The sequence below is a fragment of the Mus pahari genome, chromosome 7 (assembly GCF_900095145.1).
Source record: "Mus pahari chromosome 7, PAHARI_EIJ_v1.1, whole genome shotgun sequence".
Classification (NCBI taxonomy): domain Eukaryota; kingdom Metazoa; phylum Chordata; class Mammalia; order Rodentia; family Muridae; genus Mus; species Mus pahari.
In genome coordinates, this window is record NC_034596.1 from 39,439,040 (window position 1) to 39,457,060 (window position 18,021).

The window sequence follows — 18,021 nt, forward strand, 5'->3', positions numbered from 1 at the left end:
CACCTGCCTCTGCCTCCCAAGTGCTAGAATTAAAGGCGTGTGCCACCACTGCCTGGCTTCCTATGTCTTTTTAAATTATTATGATACTATTTTTATGTTGAACTTTACAGACTAATTTGTTAGTATCTCTTTTTCACTGGTTTTTTGATCCCAGAGTATTTGTTATGACATCATCCTGAATTTCTAAGAGTTACTATGGCTTCTAATACATATATCTCAGGAAATAGTGAATGGATAAAATATATATGCAGGTGACATGGGCCATGATTCATCCCCTTGGCTAAAATCTTTGCTTGGTGGATATGGGGGAGATATGGCAAAGCTAAGCGTATTTGAAAATGTTGTAGTGAACCCTATTAATGTTGATGATAGTCCACAAATAAAGCTTTACACCATGTTGCTGTTACTTATAAGGAGCTCCACAATATACACAATTCACTTGAAAGGCAACAATAGTAACACAAACTACGGTTCAAAGAAGCCATTTTGGATGAAAGAAGTTCTGAGCATAGTAACTCTCAAGCATTTGTAGTGAATCATTACTGCTTAGAAACTTTGTATATGTAGAATTATCCCCCTTACCAGGTTAATATAATGGAATGTCTTTACTTATGATAATATTTGTTTTAAACAACCACCTCCTTTGTTGGACTGCCAGTTTTGGATAGCTTTCTATTAAATGGACACCTCCAGGTTCGAGTCACATGAATATGCTTATTCATGTTTAAGTTTCTGCTGTTTGCCCTATCATAAAACGATGTGTCATCTGGGCTACATTAAAGAATAGCATCCTCTCTAGAACTAGAACATGTAGTTCATGACTGTGCTCTCTGGAGGGCTTGGAGGTTACAGTAGACAATAACTTGCTAGCAAAGCCAGGCTGCCAGAGTACAGTGACTTCTAACTCTAAACTGTGGGGGTTGCAGTTTTCCTTGACTGGTGTAGCAAAGGTAATCCCAGAATCTGCCTGCTGGCACAAAGCAGGAAGGGCTCTTTTTTCCTTTTCTCAGCATTATTTTTTTTTTTAAAACAGAAAGTGCTTTCTAAGCTAGATTGTTTTGGAGGCAGTTGTAATCTGAGTCTTGAAAGCATATTTAGCTGGTGGCTGACCACCCTGCGCCCACAGTGAGTAGAATTTTGAGAGAGAGGTGCTTGATAGATGAGAACTATCTGATGGATATGGGAATAACTTCAGACAGAGAACTAGCATAATAGCCTCTGGCTATTCTTACTGGGCACTTGGCAAATATGCTTATTAAAATTTTTATTTATAACAATATACATAGTTTTTTTTTTCTTTCTTCCTTGCCCTTAAAAAAAATAAAAGTATTGCTTTGCAAAAGGCCAAAGAAATACATCAAATGTTGTCCCCAAGGTCCTGGTGCAAACCTGAGATTGGAATATTTTTAAAGAATGTATTGATGGAGTTGGTTAGGTAATCATAGTAATTAAAAGTCTAGCTATTCCATTTTAATTAGAGTTCTCATCTATCAAGCATCTCTGTCTCACAGGTCTGCTCCCTGTGAGTGCAGGATGGTCAGTCACCAGGTAAATCTGCTTCTCAAGGCTCAGGTTACAACCACCTCCAAACAGTCCAGCTCAGAAGGCATCTTCTGATTGAACCCTGCTTTATGCTAGGCAAGTGCTACACCATTGAGCTACATTTCTATGTCTCTATATGTTGATATATTGTATGCTTCCCCTACAACTTTCCCAGGCTATGAAATGCTCAGATAGACTTGGGTGTTATTATTGTTCATGGTCTTCTATCTTTTTGTGTTTATGTTTCTTATTCTATTGGGGGGGGGAGAAAACCTACTTAATTTCTTTGACCCTATATTCCTAGTTACGTGGTAAGCTCAGATGTAAAGTAGGAATATTAATACTGCATTTCTTGGCATTCCATGAGTGATTAGACACACAATAGATTGCTTAATTGTACGTAAATGAGGTCAAATGGTTTTTCTGAGAGATAGCAAGCAAGAGAGGGAAAAAGAAGTATCTATCATATTTTTGGCTCCTAGTTATGAAGTTTATTTTTTTTTTCATGTTCTTTATTTTAGGACTAGTTTATCTTCCTAAAAAACATTGCCAATTTTGAGTCTGACATTCAGTGTTGGTAAAAATTTCCGTGGATCTTTTTTCTTTCTTCTAAGTTAATATGAATGTGTATTGTTACAAATGTTGGTAACATTTTTGAAGTGGCATTTTGATGTTACTGGAAAATGTATGAAGTATTAAGTGACTGCTTCAGAAATAAAATGCACTGACTCTCACATCATCCATTAGAAGGAAACCAAGTTCCCTACACCTCGAACAATTTTTAATGTAGCTCATTTTATGCTATAATTACTTAATTTTTATTGGTTATATGAATAAAAATATTACTGTCAGAAAGGATTGAGCCTTATGTTTCTTTCTTTTATGCCTTTTGAAAGACTATGAGCCAGCAATTCATTGCTTGCATGGATCTGAGGATCTGAATTGATTTTCTGATATTATATAATGAGAATATATTTTTGAATCCTTGAAAAGTAAGTGTTTTCTATGAAACATCAAGTATTAAAATGATGCTTTATTGATCAGCTGAATAGCAAACAGGAATGAGATGACTTGTGCCTTTAAGTTTTTTGTAGATAGAGAATTTTGCTTCATATTGCTTGTATTTTTTTTCTTTGTAACTATTAAGGAAACATTTACTGTAAGTATCTGACCATAATTCAGTCTTGATATTGTATTATATACTTTTGAAAAAATGTTTTGGTATGTCTGGTTACATTATTTTAACAATGTCACTTCTGAGAGTTTAAGAACAAATTCTCTCTCTTTTTCCTTGGAGACTGGTATCCTAAATACCAGGGAGTTATTTATATTACTTCTCAATGTGAGGATTAAGGAAGGTCAAGTTTTACCCCAGACTTACTTTATTATTTTTACCGGAGATTACTAAATGCTACACATAGGCAGGCCAACTGGATTTTTACATTGATAAACTCAGACACTATACTATATGTTTTAATTAGAAGTTGCTTGTTCCTAATTAGAGGTTGCTTGTTCTTAATCATGGTCACATAATGCTATGGTTTTTGAAGATACATCAGTTAGAAAAGATAAACACAAACACATAAGGTATTATAACATCTAAAACATCATTATCTTTGAAAATGGTATGGAAATGAAATCAAAACAAAGATATTATCTCATGGAAATTCTAGGATTGAAATTAGTTCCTATTGATTATTTTATATTATCTAGAAAACCATCCTTGGAGTAAAAAACAAAATGACTGTAGTAGCAATAAACGCAATTCGAGGTTTTCCTGCGATCAGGGAACTTTTGTTGGAAACTTGCCCTTTCTTAGCATACTTATAAATTCTGCTGTTTTATCATTAACTTTGTAATTGACAGATACTACAGTTTTGAATATATTTAAGAGTCAATGAGAGAAAATCTTTTAAGAGCCAGGTGACTCTCCTTGCAAGAGATGTAAGCATTTGGTCAGTGCTAAATTGTTTGGATGACCAAACTCCCTTAGTTTAAATACACACACACACACACACACACACACACACACACACACACACACACACACACACCTTTCTCTGCTTAGAAAAACATCTATGGGAAGTAGATAAGATTTTTTATTTAATCATTCTGAAGATGGGATTGGACTAGTTATAGTAATACAGAGAATAAAATCCATACTATATTTTAACAAATTCCTATGTCAATATATTTCTATATGTTATTGAGCTTAAAAGATCAGTGATTTCTGAGTAGTGTGGGTTTTTAAAAATTAAAAGCCAACACTGATGTCATTAATTATCATAGTTAATAAATATTTGTGAAAATTTAATAGAGAAAATTTAGAATATAAATCTCTGTGTTAAGGTGTGTGTGTGTATTTGTATGTGATGGAGGTAGAGATCTCAAAATTTCACTTCATTCTTAATAGGCAAACTAGTAGCACTTCAACACCTCAAACCTTCACTATACAGATAGTAATGTGACTTCATTGATTGTTTTTGTCTTTGTTGCTTTTCAGTATAACCATGTATCACTTGATGATAAGCTACACTGTAAAAATGCATGCTGAGTTGATGTCACTGCTGTGTGGGCAGAGTGCACTTCTACCAATTAATAGTGCAGGTTAATTACATGATGTACACAATAGGTAGGGGGAACTATGAGGCTGTCATCGTCATAGCATGCCACATGATTTATTGTTAATTTTCTAATAAGTGGAAGGATTGCATTCTAAGATGATGATAAAAGCATAATGTAATATTCAACTAGTCACAGTCATTTATTATCATTCAAAATCATGTACTATCAATAATTGTATGTTTTCACATTGATTCAACCTACAACATATTAAGTTCTTTTGCGTCAGCATCTGGGCATACATAAGGTATTATACTCTGATATTAAGGACAGCCAGGATATCACTAGTTAGTAGGATATTTTCATCTCCATGTAATAGCCCCAGTTTTGTATAGGCAGTGCATTGGTAATCAAAACTTTATTACACAATCATGACTATTCTTTGTGTTGTTTTGACATGCTTTTTCCCCCCCAAGAATATGGAATTGGTTTGTACTAAAAATTGTGAGACTATTTTTTTTCTAAATAACTTTTGTGTGAGGTTGGTTTTTTTCCAAAAAGATAAATACATCAATGAACATTTGTGACAGTATAAGCTTCAGAATTCTTAGGTAAACTTCACCACAACAGGTGATTCCGTATGATACAATTCAACTGTAAATTATGTGTCAATCATTTGACTAGTGCTCATTTAATTTTGTGATTGTTTAGGAGTTCGTTTAGGAGTATTAAGTATTATTCTCTTTATTGAAGCAGAATTCCATTCTTTGCTGATGAATTAGGTTAAAATTTAAATAAAATCATAACATGCCTTAAGAACCTGCATTGATATTTTGGTAACAAAAATTATTTATATGCCTTCAACTATTTACTTATTAATTGGTCTTACTGAGCAACAATTTTCAAAGGGTATGTGTAGGTGGAAATGCTTTAGATGCGGCTGTGATGGTTCCGCGTAAAAGTAAATTTAAAAGAAACACAAAATACATGCTCAATATCTTGCTGACCTATACAATAACTGCATCCTAATAGGTCATATTTCAGCTCTTAAATTTTTGATAAATAGCTGAGCCTCACAAGGCTCTGTCCGTAGTGCTGAAACCTCTCATGATATATGAGCATGTCTTACTGATAAATTCTAATGTCAGCCTCTCTGTGATAGTGATTCATCAGGTTGTAAAATCTGTTCCCGGGAAACACATTGAATTAACAAGTTCCATATTTTGGTTTTGTTGAAATTAACACAGCTTGTCCTTTCATTTTAAAGAGTTCATAGCAATTAGCTTCCACATTGTCAAAAATAGCTAGGATTTAATTAGAAACTGTCAATGTTAACACAAAAGAAATGTCTAATATCAACAAATAAATTGATATGGCTGCTGTGCTGGGAATGCTTACAGGCTGGTGACGTTCTCATAACATGCACGCAGTCACTGTAAAATGTTAAACACTTGATTAGGAACAGCACAATGGTTATCACTATGGAAGCTTCTAGCTGGAGAGAAAAGCAGTTTGCCTACTAAAACTATGGCTTATTGTTTAAGATTGGTATTTAAAATTCAGAATGTTTCTCCTTTGTGTAAAAAAATGAACTTGTTTTTGTAGAACTGTTATATTTGTAAAATGGTTAAACTTCTCAATCTCTTGAGTTTTTGTTAATATTTCAAGTTCTTTAACTTCATATAAAGGATTTCAAAGTGGTATTTTCATTTTTATAATGTGAAATCATCTTAACATGTGCTCTAGACACTTTCTGTTCAGTCTTAGTTGATTGCACTTTCTTAGTTAATTTTACCCCAAATCACCTTCAGAATTCATCTTAGTTAATGAAAATGTTTTCTGACATTTTTTATCAGTAATATATACCTGTAACTTTGTTTATGAGGGGTTTGTTTTATAGCTGGGAATCATGAGTTCAAAGCCACCATGGGCTACATAGCAAGTTTAAAGTGAGTCTAGTTTGCATAAATAGATGCTCTTTGTTAACATAAACTGCATTTTATTTTACAGTGAACACTGGAATCATTTGGATCACATTGTTTTTATATTGAATAGAAAAAAGTCTAAGTTAGTGTTTCCAAAAGTTGAGCCTCATGAGGTTTTGCTCCATATTCATACATTATAGTAAAATTCTAAAACCTTGCTATTAAAATGGGACATGTGATTAATTGCCTTACTGTAATTGTGGTAGAGCAGATTAGTAAATTATTTGTTACATCACTGAAGCTCATTATCTTAAATCTCAAAGAAATGTGAAAATATGCTTAGATAAGAAAGTATGTGAAAATATGCTTAGATAAGAAAGTATATTGAAATGGCAAAAGATTTTGCATAGTAGTCACTTCCAGCTGAGCGATTCATTATTAAAATTAGGATTTGATTTACTTCAGTATTAGACTTGCGTCATTTGAACCTAATAATTAAATCTTTTTCCAGAGCTTCTTGTTTCAAAAAAAAAATCTTTAAATTAATTTATAATTTCCTGGAGGATTACTTTTAATTAATATTTAAAGTGTTAAATATAATTTTATAATCTTTTAATATTTATAAAGTGCTGTTTAAAGTCCATTTTGTGTATCAGAAAAATGTGGCTTCCAATCATATTTTTTAAAAAACCTTTAAAAAACATTGGTACTTAAATGACTCTAATCAGATGATATTTCCCAGAAATTATTCTTTATTTAGAAACAAAAACAAGACAAAAGCAATTGATTTTAATCCAAAATGTATTTTTCCTTATAAAAGAGGTCCACATACTCACTGTGTCTACTCTACAGAATTTGTCCTTTCCATTACACCACGTGTCAATTCAAGTTTATCTGGTCACTGCAAAAACTCGTGGCTAATATGTGTAATACAACACAGGAGGAGGTATTGCTCAGTTCAACTACTCTTCTATACTTAAAAAAAATACAGAAATGTTCACGTTAACTGCAGTCCTGACATAAAAGTTACATGAAAGTTCTAGAAAATGGAATTGTTATATTTGGTTGCCACAGTACCCTTTGAAGCCAGTCAATTAAAATACTGAACTTTCACCTCTTTCCCTTGGTCAGGAGCAGCATTGGCGACACCGAGTCTTCTTTTCAGAAAGTGATATTCCTCTGCCTATTTTTTGTTGCTGAATTTTAAGCACTACTGCAGACTCCAGCTTTTCTTTGAAGTAGGTTTGGTTGGTTGTTTTAGGACATATTTGTCGGCACACCTATAGCAGTTGCTTTTACTTCCAATGATGCCCGTTTTTCTTTGCTGGACTCCCAGAGGTTGATTAGAGGAGGATAAAGCTCACTGAAAGCCAAGGCTGGCTTGTGACAGTGATTCACAGCATAGCTGTGCTCACCCTCACAGTTCCCTTCCTGTGAGACACAGCTGAAAAGACACATTACACCAACGATCCCTAGCAGGCCTCCGACGCAGGCCACAAATACTGTATGACTCTTTCCATACTCTTTCCCGTCATGCTCCAGACTTTTCGTGGTGACATTCACACATTGTGTTCTGCTTTTCTGATAAATGGTGGGAATATCAATACAAATTTTGTACTCGGTAGATGGTTTCAGATGAGTAAGATTATATACCTTGACGTCAGATGGTATTCGAGCACTTTGGGCAGCATGAGAGTCTTCAGTCTTGACGAAGGCTGTCCACTTAACGCTGGATTTGAGAATTTTAGAGCTCGCTTTCCAAGACACCAGAACAGAATTGGCCCGGATATCTTTTATTTTAATATTCAATGACCCATTATTATCCTGAGGAACAGAACCTCCCACTTTGATCATAATAGACTTCAAATCAGCACCAACTAAGTTAGTTGCTATGCAGGTGTACAACCCCCCTTCCTTTGGGGTTATGCCTCTTATGTCTAGCGTGCCTTCAGAATGAACATAGAACTTCTCTCGCATTGTATTTGGCAATAGTTTTTTACCAGAAGGTGTGATCCAGTAGATTTCTGGCTGGGGTTCTGCAGTAGCTCTGCAGTGAAGCGACACATAGCTGTCAGCTTCCACATCCAGGTCAGAAGGAAAACTCTCAGGAGCTATAAGAGGGAGGCAAATTTCCATCATATCCCTGAAATGCACTTGCCGAACATTCTGGCCTTGGAATTCAGGTGGGTCGACACAGAGCAGAGAATCTGGTTCCATAAACCGAAGGTTGGTTTTGTTCATGTTAATCCAGCGGATTACACAGTCACAACGGATGGGATTGCTATGTATGCTGATTTCCTTGAGGTTTGGCAAAGACTCTATGGTACCGTGGTAGAGGGCACTGAGGGCATTGCTGTTTAGCATGAGAGATTCTAGCTTTGGGAGTCTGAAAAATGCATTAGGGTGAATGTAAGACAATCTGGGGTTGTTAGTAGCTTCTATTTTTCTCAAATCTGGCAAGTTATCCACAGCGAGACTGTCAATGGAGACAAGTTCAGGCATATTGTTTATCCCCAATTCCTTCAAGTGTAGCATATTGCTAAAATCACCCCTTCGTATTCTGTTAATAGGATTTTTATTTAGATCCAAAAACTTGAGGTTAACAGCTTTTTGAAGAGCAACCTGGGGTACCTTATTCAGCCTGTTATCATAAAAAGAGATGCTTTCGAGGTTTTCCAGTCCAACCAAGGCATCATCTGGTATTTCCGTGAGGTTTATGCCAGCTATAACCAGGCTGCGAAGCTTGAGAAGAGGCTGAAAGTTCATGTCCTTGATCCTGATGATGGGGTTGTCCCCAAGCATCAGTATCTCGAGGTTGGGAAGAGCATCAAACCACTGACTGTTGATCATCTGCAGTCTGTTTGAGTTGAGATGAAGCCGGAGAAGATTATGTAGGCCAATGAAGGCTCCAGGAGAAATGGTAGAGAGCAAGTTGTGATTAATGTAGAGTTCCTGCAAGTTGCTCAGTCCATATAGACACTTTTCAGGCAGCTCAGTTAGCTTGTTTTCCTCTAGGTACACAGAAAGAAGCTGGGACATCTTTTGCACATTAATATTAGTGACTGAAGATAAATTGTTTTGAGATAAGTCCAGGCCAGTCAGGTTCACTGGAAAGTCTGTGGAATGTTCAATTCTTGCAATATTGTTAGTCTGTAGGAGCAGAATCTGTGTGTCGGCAGGCAGTCTGGCTGGGAAGTTTAAAAGCCCTAAATCATTACAGTCCACTGTCGATGCTTCCATATAGATGGATCTGGGAGTAAACCAAGGCCTGATCTCACATGTACATAACTGGGGGCAATCCACTTTTTTATCTACAGCTTGTACTAGTGTAGTAATAGCTAGGCCAAGTAGCACATGGACTTGGAGTGGCGTGTCCTTCATTTTAGCTTTTGTCTTCAGAAAGTTAACAGGCCCTTAAGGATTCCAGTCACCACCAGTAAGTTCAGTAGGAGCTGACTGATGAGGGAAGTATTTGCATTTGTCAAAAGATGAATGCCACAGGACTGTGGGTGTTTCCTTCATGGAAATACTTAGGAGAGCCACACATGTATTTCCCAAAAATTGCATGCATTGTGGAGAAAAGATGCTTGCTGTCTCCTCAGTGATAGGGTCTTGATGAACTCTTTGAAGATGGCATATGTATAGATGGTCACAGGATATGGAGCAATTCATTTATTTGGAAGTCTGCGATTCAAATCCCATGCTTGTTCAGTACTTGCAGATGTAGAGGCATTATTCTAAGTGCAATTAAAGGGAGAGAAAAGAATTAGTTCAAGAGGAAAATCCATAATTAATGTTTAACTACATATAATTATTTCATATATATATAAATATTGCTAGCATTTGCAGTATTTCAATACATTTTCATGACTTTGTCCTTATTGTTGTCTCAGACATTAAGTAAATCAAGAAATTTGATCTTCCAAGGACTGAAGTTTCAATTGGTATAATAAATATCCTTCCAGAAATTTTCAGTTGTTTCAAATCTTTATTTATATCTCTAGCTTTACTTACTTTATTTTTCTATGTCTTTATGAATGGACTATAGTGAAAAATAAAGGATGACAGCTTTGAAGGCATGGTGGGTTTTGATGTATGGTCTAAACAAATAATGCTGGTTTATTATAATCAAATAGTGAGCCTATTGTTCCTCCTACCCTTTATAGTCAGCACTTGGGAGCAAAATTGTTCCTGATTGCTGCCTGAGCTAAGTAGTGATATTTAGCACAATTCCTTATTTTCATTCCTGCCTCTCTTTGTAGCCTGCTTTGCATAAACTGATTTGAGATTTTCAGAAAATGGAGGCTAATCTACCTTACTGCACATATACTTGTATAAAATTAATATAAGATGAAGATTTGACTGTTTATCATTGAGAATAATTTACATACCACCAGTAACTAGTAATAAAAACAACCATGTTACATCCCTATAGTGGATATTCCTTCTTTAAATGGACACTGGCATTCTTTTGTCAAAAAAAGTAGGACGTTCAAAAGCACATTCCAGTTTGCTTAACAGGACGCAGTGCTGGTAGGTCTGTGCTTCATCCTGATTGCTGGTGAGCTGCCTTCCATCGCTTCACATGGTTTAGAGAGTCAGGTGTGGCTAGACTCTTCATTTTGGGCTCGCTGACTCTCAGCATTGATGGTTACAATGGCATAATTGGATGAAGATTTGGTAGACATTTCAGGAATACACATAAATATTCATACACATAAACATAAATGGCATGTGTTCTCATGAGGAGGTAGAAATGTTACTGTTTTAAAATAAAGTTTTATTTCTAAGAATTATGAATCACAGTTTATATTTACAGCTATCTTGTTTTTTCCCCTTAACACTCAGAAATGTGATTTTATCTGATACTGAGTTGTGATTTGTTTTTTTCAGTTAACTATTAACTTGCCTTGAGTCAAAGGCATCTGATTTTTTTTTTTTTTTTCATCCTTCAAGCTTGTGTCCTCAGGGAAGCCTGCCTTTCATATAACTTCTCCCTCTTGCCTCTCAGCATTTTGTGCTTCCAGTCACACTCCTCGGGAACATGAGATTTACTTGTCTTTTGATCTCCAGTTCCTGACCTTGGTAACTGGAATGTAGCACAGACTATACCAGCGAATGAATGTGAGGAAATGGACATTTTCATAATTTCACATGCAATAAAAGCAATCCAACTTGTTCATTTTTAACCATCAATAAATTTAACTGCTCATATTCGTATTTATCTTACCACTTACACAAACTCTATAGTAACTATATTTTTACATAAGATTGAAGTAATATTTCTGAGGATAAAGCAAAGGATTGTTAGATTCTAAAAGTCAATCTCTTGCCATTCCTAATGTCCTGACCCTTCAATACAGTTCCTCGTGTTATAGTGACTCATAACCATAAAATTATTTCGTTGCTCCCTCATGAATGTAATTTTGCTACTGTTACAATTAATAGAATAAATATCTGATATGCAGGTTTTCTGATATGCAAAGGTGTCATGACCCACAAGTTGAGGACCTTTGATTTACTGTATTTGTGGAGATTTATTAAGCAACTTTTATGTTTTAGTTATTGAGTTAATAGCCAATAGAGAAAAAGATCCCTTGGATATTATCACTTCCCATAGTGAACTTCAGTCAGGAAGCCAAAGCAAGAGACCACAGAGACAGGAGCCAACAGAAGTGGCAACTGAGGAAAACCAGTATGGAAACCTCTTTTGTCCAAGATGAAGTAAAAGCCTAGGTGGAAAGTACAAAGTAGTTGTTTATGTTTTCACAACTCACTCAGCTGAGAGTGATGGGGATGTGACTTCTCCCAGTTAACTGGTTATATCTGCCTTTACCAGCTGTGTTAAGGGGAGACTCTGTCTTGCAAGTTATCTGGAAGGTAAATTATTAAATGACATGATTAATAGAAGAATAAACATTTTTATTTGGAAGTCATTTTGATGGGTGTATTTGAACATTTATGTTTATGTTTAATTAGAATTTTTTTTTCTGATTCCATCCCATCAATTGCATAGCCATAGCTTTGAGACAAGAGTTTGACCTAGGTTTATTCAGAAGACTTTCAAAAAAGAAAAGTTCTTATAGTGGTGCACAATCTCAGCACTTGTTTGAGCTGGTATCTGTGAGGGTGAAAAGCATAGCAGACTATAGAATATTGACTTTGTCTTATGTCTGTGGTATTTGCTGTGATGCATTCACTAGCAGTTATTAGCATGGGCTCTTCACACAGTCCTAAGACAGAAGGAGTATTGTCTTACTTCTTAGTGTTTCACAGCTTCCAAATATTTTTATTAGCAATTGTCTATGTTACCAATGGCCTTGCAAAATAGGGTAGTGAGATGCTTGTATAGCCATGTACTTTTAATGAACAGGACCTGAAACCTTACAGTATTATAATCTCTCCTGCTTAAGGTCTCACCTGCCTAAGAACATTTGGCTAATAAACAATAGGATATGATTAGGACACAGTTTCCCCCACTTATGTATTCAACTCTTTCTAGAAGGTCACCCTGTCCACATAAGTGAAAATGAGGAGGTAATTTTAACAAACATTTAGTGGTGGGGAAATTTTCTTTCTCAGATTTGTTAAACTATGATCTTCAGATTTTGAAGTTTAGAAAATCCCTTTTGCCAAAACAAGTTATGATGAAGGTATGGCTCACACAAACTAAACTCACATGGAACTAGTATACAAAGCAGAAGTACCATCTTATTTATTACAAGAAATGTGACTGAAAGAAAGATTGCAATTCCTGGGTCTACTGTACAGCAAGCACCATTGCTCCATTAGAAAAACAGACTTGGAAATTTTCAGTGCATCAGTGGAAGGATCTCATGAGTAAGTTTCCATCCATTTACATAAAATCCAAGCATTTCAACTTGTTAATTTTTGAAACTTCAATAAATGTAGCTCCTCTTATTTGCATTTATTTTACCACATACTCAAACTGCATATTAGCTATATTTTTAATGTAAGAATGTAGTTACACATAAGTTATCACCTTATGTGTAAATAAGTCTTGTTATCTGTAGCTTATGAATACAGGCTCAGAGGCAGCAAAGTTAGACTAGGGCTCATGGTTATCACAGTCATAACAATGAAGGCTTCCTTTTCTGCTACTGGACACAGTACTCCTGTAGAGGCTGAGCCCAAGTACCCTGGTCACTGGTGTATCACGAACCCAAGTGCCTTGGCTGGAAGCTTTTCCTTTGTTACTTCTCAACTGTTATCTTAATTTTCATTCACATTTCTTTAAGAGTCTAATGAAACCGAGATTATTATTAGTAAACAGTATATATGTTAGATTATTAGATTATAAAGAGCTATGTATTGACTGATTATTCTTTTGCTAAACATCTAATGATTTGAATATTATTCTTCCTAGAGCATAAAATTATTACGATTAGGATCATTGTTCACCTCAATTTATTTGGTTATATTAAGACATTTAATTGTTTGATCAGAACTTAGTTAATAATTTGCTGATTAATAACTTACAAGTGTGTCTTTCCACAGTTTGTATTGAATGATAGCAAATCAAACAACGATTAGCATAATTTTAAAAATGATTAAAGTATTCAACAGTAAATAGTAATCAGAAAGGAGTAGATAAAAGAGGTATCATCTACTTGAATTATGAAAATTATGGCCACTTGAAAGCGAGATAAGTTACAGCTATTTTAAAACAGCTATTTTTTTCAACCTATGCATTAGTTTCACCAATGAGGAAATGTTTTCCCACCAGTGGCCATTTGTAGATTAGGGCTACACAGTTGATTTTAAAAGAGTTTTCTCCCTTTTCCTGTACATTGGCACAAGAACTTTAAAAATAGCCCATTGCACAACTAAAAATAAGTTGACCAGCTTAAATGCAGTTTAGGTGAATTTCTCAGAATTTCTAAAAATGTCCTCGCCTCTCTCTTCCCAGGTCCCAGATTTCTAGCTGCAGTTTGTAGGTTTCGATCACACAGAATAAAAGATAAAGTCTTTGTGAGAAGCATTTCAAATTTAGGAAAATGTGAACTAGATCATGGCAAATATACTTAAATAATGGCCTGTATCCCATCATTTATCAAGGATCTCACACTTCAGGGAAAAATCTGAGGCTTAAATTAGGAGTAGATATTATGAATTGACTGATGAATGCATAAAAAATGCTTAATGTGCAGACAGAATTTCTCTCTTTCCCCTACACTGTGGTAAGCAGATATCCTTGCTCAGTGCAGAGTGCAGCCTGTAGGTGATTGAAGCTTTAGTGTGATCGGCATTGGGAACTCAGTGAGTTCACGGTTGTTCTTCTCAGTCACTTTCGTTTGTTTTCAGAGAGAACGATTTCTAAACATCATTTTTTAATCTTGAAGACCACATACTCATATGTTAAAGCTAGGTAAACTGAAACTGCGTATTTTGAAAGTTCAGATGACACTGAAATGTCACTAGAGATGGAAAACTTTATCTTAACCCATGGTAGTTCTCAGGGTGCTCTCGCATGATTGGCATGGCTCTGACATTGAGCTCATTGCCCATTCTCCTCTGCACGTATTTATCCATCCACCCTTGAGGCAATATTCTTCGGTGCATACTATACCATTTCATTTCACTAGATACATTACTTCCCTTTTAAAACTGAAAATATTAAAAAAGATATACCTTTTGTGGCCTGAATTAAGCCCCTCCCCTTTTTATTTTTAATTTAAGAAGCACTTGAAAATGTGGGATTATTTTTCCCCAATGTTTGTGTTCCTTTGTGCTCCCTGAATGTTTCTTACAGCTTATTTAGTTTCTCCAATTGCCTCCCCACACAATTTTGCCTGCAGAATAGCAACAGGCTTAAAATGTTTTATATGGAACACTGACAGCATGAAGCATCCCAATTTAGTTCACTGAACTGAATAATATTTTTTAATGCCCCTGGACACTCATGATAGCTGAGATTTCTTTTCAGTATATTTTTGGTCAGAATCAAAAGGAAAACATCTAGATGGGATTGCATATTGACTCTTTTTATGGAGAGAGCCCTGTCCTGGCCCTTCTTTGTCTGTGTCTCATCATTGGCCAGTCACTGACTGAACAGCTCCTTGAGGAAGACAGTCCTATAGACATGGAAAAATGGCCAGAAGTAAGACCCTATATCTCCTTGCAAAGTTCTCAGTGGGTCGAGTCAATAAGGAGTATACTGCACAGTCAGTGTGATTTACAATAAAGCCATGTGTAATGGTCTGTGTGTGTACTGAGGAAAGTGCTTAATTCTGTCTGTGTAGCAGAAGTAACTGAAATGTTACCAGGTCTTTTATACTGTCCGTAATAGACTATTCCTTTAGGACTGGGGAGAAACAGGTGGACAAGACAACTTTAAAATGTTCCATCTTTTCAATGAAGCTTTGCAATTTAGAAGCTTAAGAGCAAAGTGTTCCTTTGCTTGTACCTCATTATGTGTATTATAAAGGCTGGATCATGTGGAAGAGAAACATTGTGATACTTGACTCCAGGGGGAAANTTGGTGACGGTAGAAAGTTGCCATGGCTACATTAAAATTCAGCTTTCCCCTTTCTTCTATAACAAATTTGCTATCTAAGTACATTTGTATAAAGATCTCCGAATCCATTCTTTTATTATCTGATTTTAGAGTCCCTTGTTGTAAAATTCAGCCTTTCTTTACTTCTAATTGAAGGTTTCATAAGCCTAAAGAATCACTATACACATTCAAAAAAAAAAAAAACCCTTTTTTTTTATTTCTTGTGGACGTTGTACATCGTGGTGCGGAGCCTAGTGCGCACCACGATGTACAACGTTTCTAATTGAAGGTTTCATAAGCCTAAAGAATCACTATACACATTCAAAAAAAAAAAAAACTTTCTTTTTATTTGAGAAATATTTATTTTCTAGACTCTCAAACCCAGTTACCTGAACTTGCTTGTAGGTTTTTATTAAAGTGGATATTTCAAATATTTACAATTAAAATATTGTCCTGTTCACTGAATAAGTTAAATAAGTCTTGCTTTGCATAAAGAAATATGGAACTCATTTATAAAAGATGTGCCTATGGACAGAATATCCTTTCTCCTGTGCTGTAAGCTACTCATTTTTTAAGCTTAGAAATTGGGTTACCTGATATTTGAGATCTCTTCACATTCCAAGNTTGTATATGTATGATACTATTCTGTGAATAAAAATGTTCTTAAGGTGTTTGATAATTGTCTAGGTGTTAACTCATTTATTCCAGTTTAACCTTTGAATTCTTTATTCTATCATGTTTGTATTCATTACTCTTACCCTGCACCATTAACAAGTTAGAATCAGTGCATTTTACTTATAATGACCTTTAAAGGCTATCAAATTAGTTGTCTGTCATTATTCTAAATTAATTGTCTACCATTATTAGTATTTCATTTCATGGTTATATTTCCATGGTGATAAATGGAAAAGAGTATCACCTCAGTCATCTAATGGATGGGACAAACAGCTCGGGTTTAGGTGCCTGGATGTGAACAGTCATGGATGCAAGGCTCTTCATTTAGCCTCCAAGTGTTTATCAACTACTGAGATCCACTTCATGGCAAACTGTTACTGAAATAGCACCATTCACCTGCCTGTTTTCTCAGACAGATGTGTGGTCCATGTACAGGCTCATTGAGTTGGTGGTTGTTGCTATTTTTGGTTGATTTTCCTCTGATCATAACATATTATTCCAATGTAAACAGGTAGGCATTGTGGAAGAAGGACAATAATGAGAAATCTGTCTGGTCCCTAGGGATAATTTTGTTCTGCATTTCAACCAATCAGATTACTCTCTGAGCTTTAGTTTCATACAAAAAAGGGGCGGGGGGTATTTCAGTCTAAATTTTCATGTTTCTATATGGATTGTTAATACTGTGTGGATTCCTGAACCTTCTTGAATGAATAGTTGCCATTATGAAGAAGTTTGCTTCTTACAACTAGCTGTAGAGAGAGACGCAGCCAGAGCCAAGGACTGTTATTGCTGGTGCTGTGATCTCTGAACCATCAGAGATTATCTAAGTATTAACATTATGAAAAGAGTTCTTATGTATATTTATTTGTGCTCAACCAAGCATTTAATTAGTATATTATATGCGAACATTATTTTTGAGCAGGATTAGCAGAACACATGATATTCTAAACCACAAACTTCCTTTTTGTGCTTGAATTTCTTCTCTCCATATAGTTAGGAAGTCTAAAATTTATATCAGAACTGTCTTTAGTATTTCGTATTATTTGAGACCTATTTTAGAATCTGTGAATATTGATATTCCCTTTTAGACTTCTCCTTTATTCTCCCCTCATTTAGCATTTACTTCGTTCCAAGGGTCCTCCTCTTTAGGGAAAGTGCTCCTTTGTGGGTTCTCCTTGACCTTGACACATCTCAGACTAAAGTGCCATTATCCCATATTTTGAATTGGAAGACAGAGATGAAATCTTGCTTGATCTATGTGGGAGATGCTCTTGGTTAAATTACAAACACACTAGTCACAGAATATTATGAAAATGTGCACATTTAAGAAGGAGAAGACCTTGTGACCCCTCCTGATTTTATTTGCAAAATGAATTACCTTCAGTCTCTATAATTATATGATTTTTTATAATAACCTTAAATCCATTCAAAACTATTTCAATGTAGACCTTTGTGAAGATATAATATAAAATGTTTGAATAGTTTCTGAGTGTGTATGCTGAAATTTCTTAATTTTAGATTCTTGTCACATTTAATTACATCTTAAACACGTTTTTCAAGTTCTACCATAGAAATAGTTTCTCTAGAGTCACAAGTAATCTTTGAAATGATTCTTATGACCTGAACAAATACAGATTTTTAGAAGTTTTGAAATTGTGTGTGCTAAAAACTGAGTCTCTGCCTCTTTTTGTACTGGGCATGTGCCTCCTTAATTACATTTTTAACCCTGGGATTATTTTTTTTTCTTTCCAAGTGAGGGCTAGTATATATATTTTTATTAGATACTTTCTTTATTTACAT

At 35.2% G+C, this 18,021-nt stretch overlaps 2 protein-coding genes across 5 annotated transcripts in view; one reads left to right on the plus strand and one right to left on the minus strand.

Annotated features, from left to right (window-relative positions):
• Immp2l (inner mitochondrial membrane peptidase subunit 2) overlaps window positions 1-18,021 on the plus strand; it is an 887,790-nt gene that overhangs the window by 404,713 nt on the left and 465,056 nt on the right. The window lies entirely within an intron of this gene.
• Window positions 6,762-18,021, minus strand: part of Lrrn3 (leucine rich repeat neuronal 3) — a 32,813-nt gene continuing 21,553 nt past the window's right edge. Inside the window, exon 2 of the mRNA XM_021202152.1 lies at window positions 6,762-9,766. Coding sequence (XP_021057811.1) covers window positions 7,287-9,410 — 2,124 coding nt within the window. The 5' untranslated portion in view covers window positions 9,411-9,766 and the 3' untranslated portion in view covers window positions 6,762-7,286. The remainder of the gene's footprint in view (window positions 9,767-18,021) is intronic.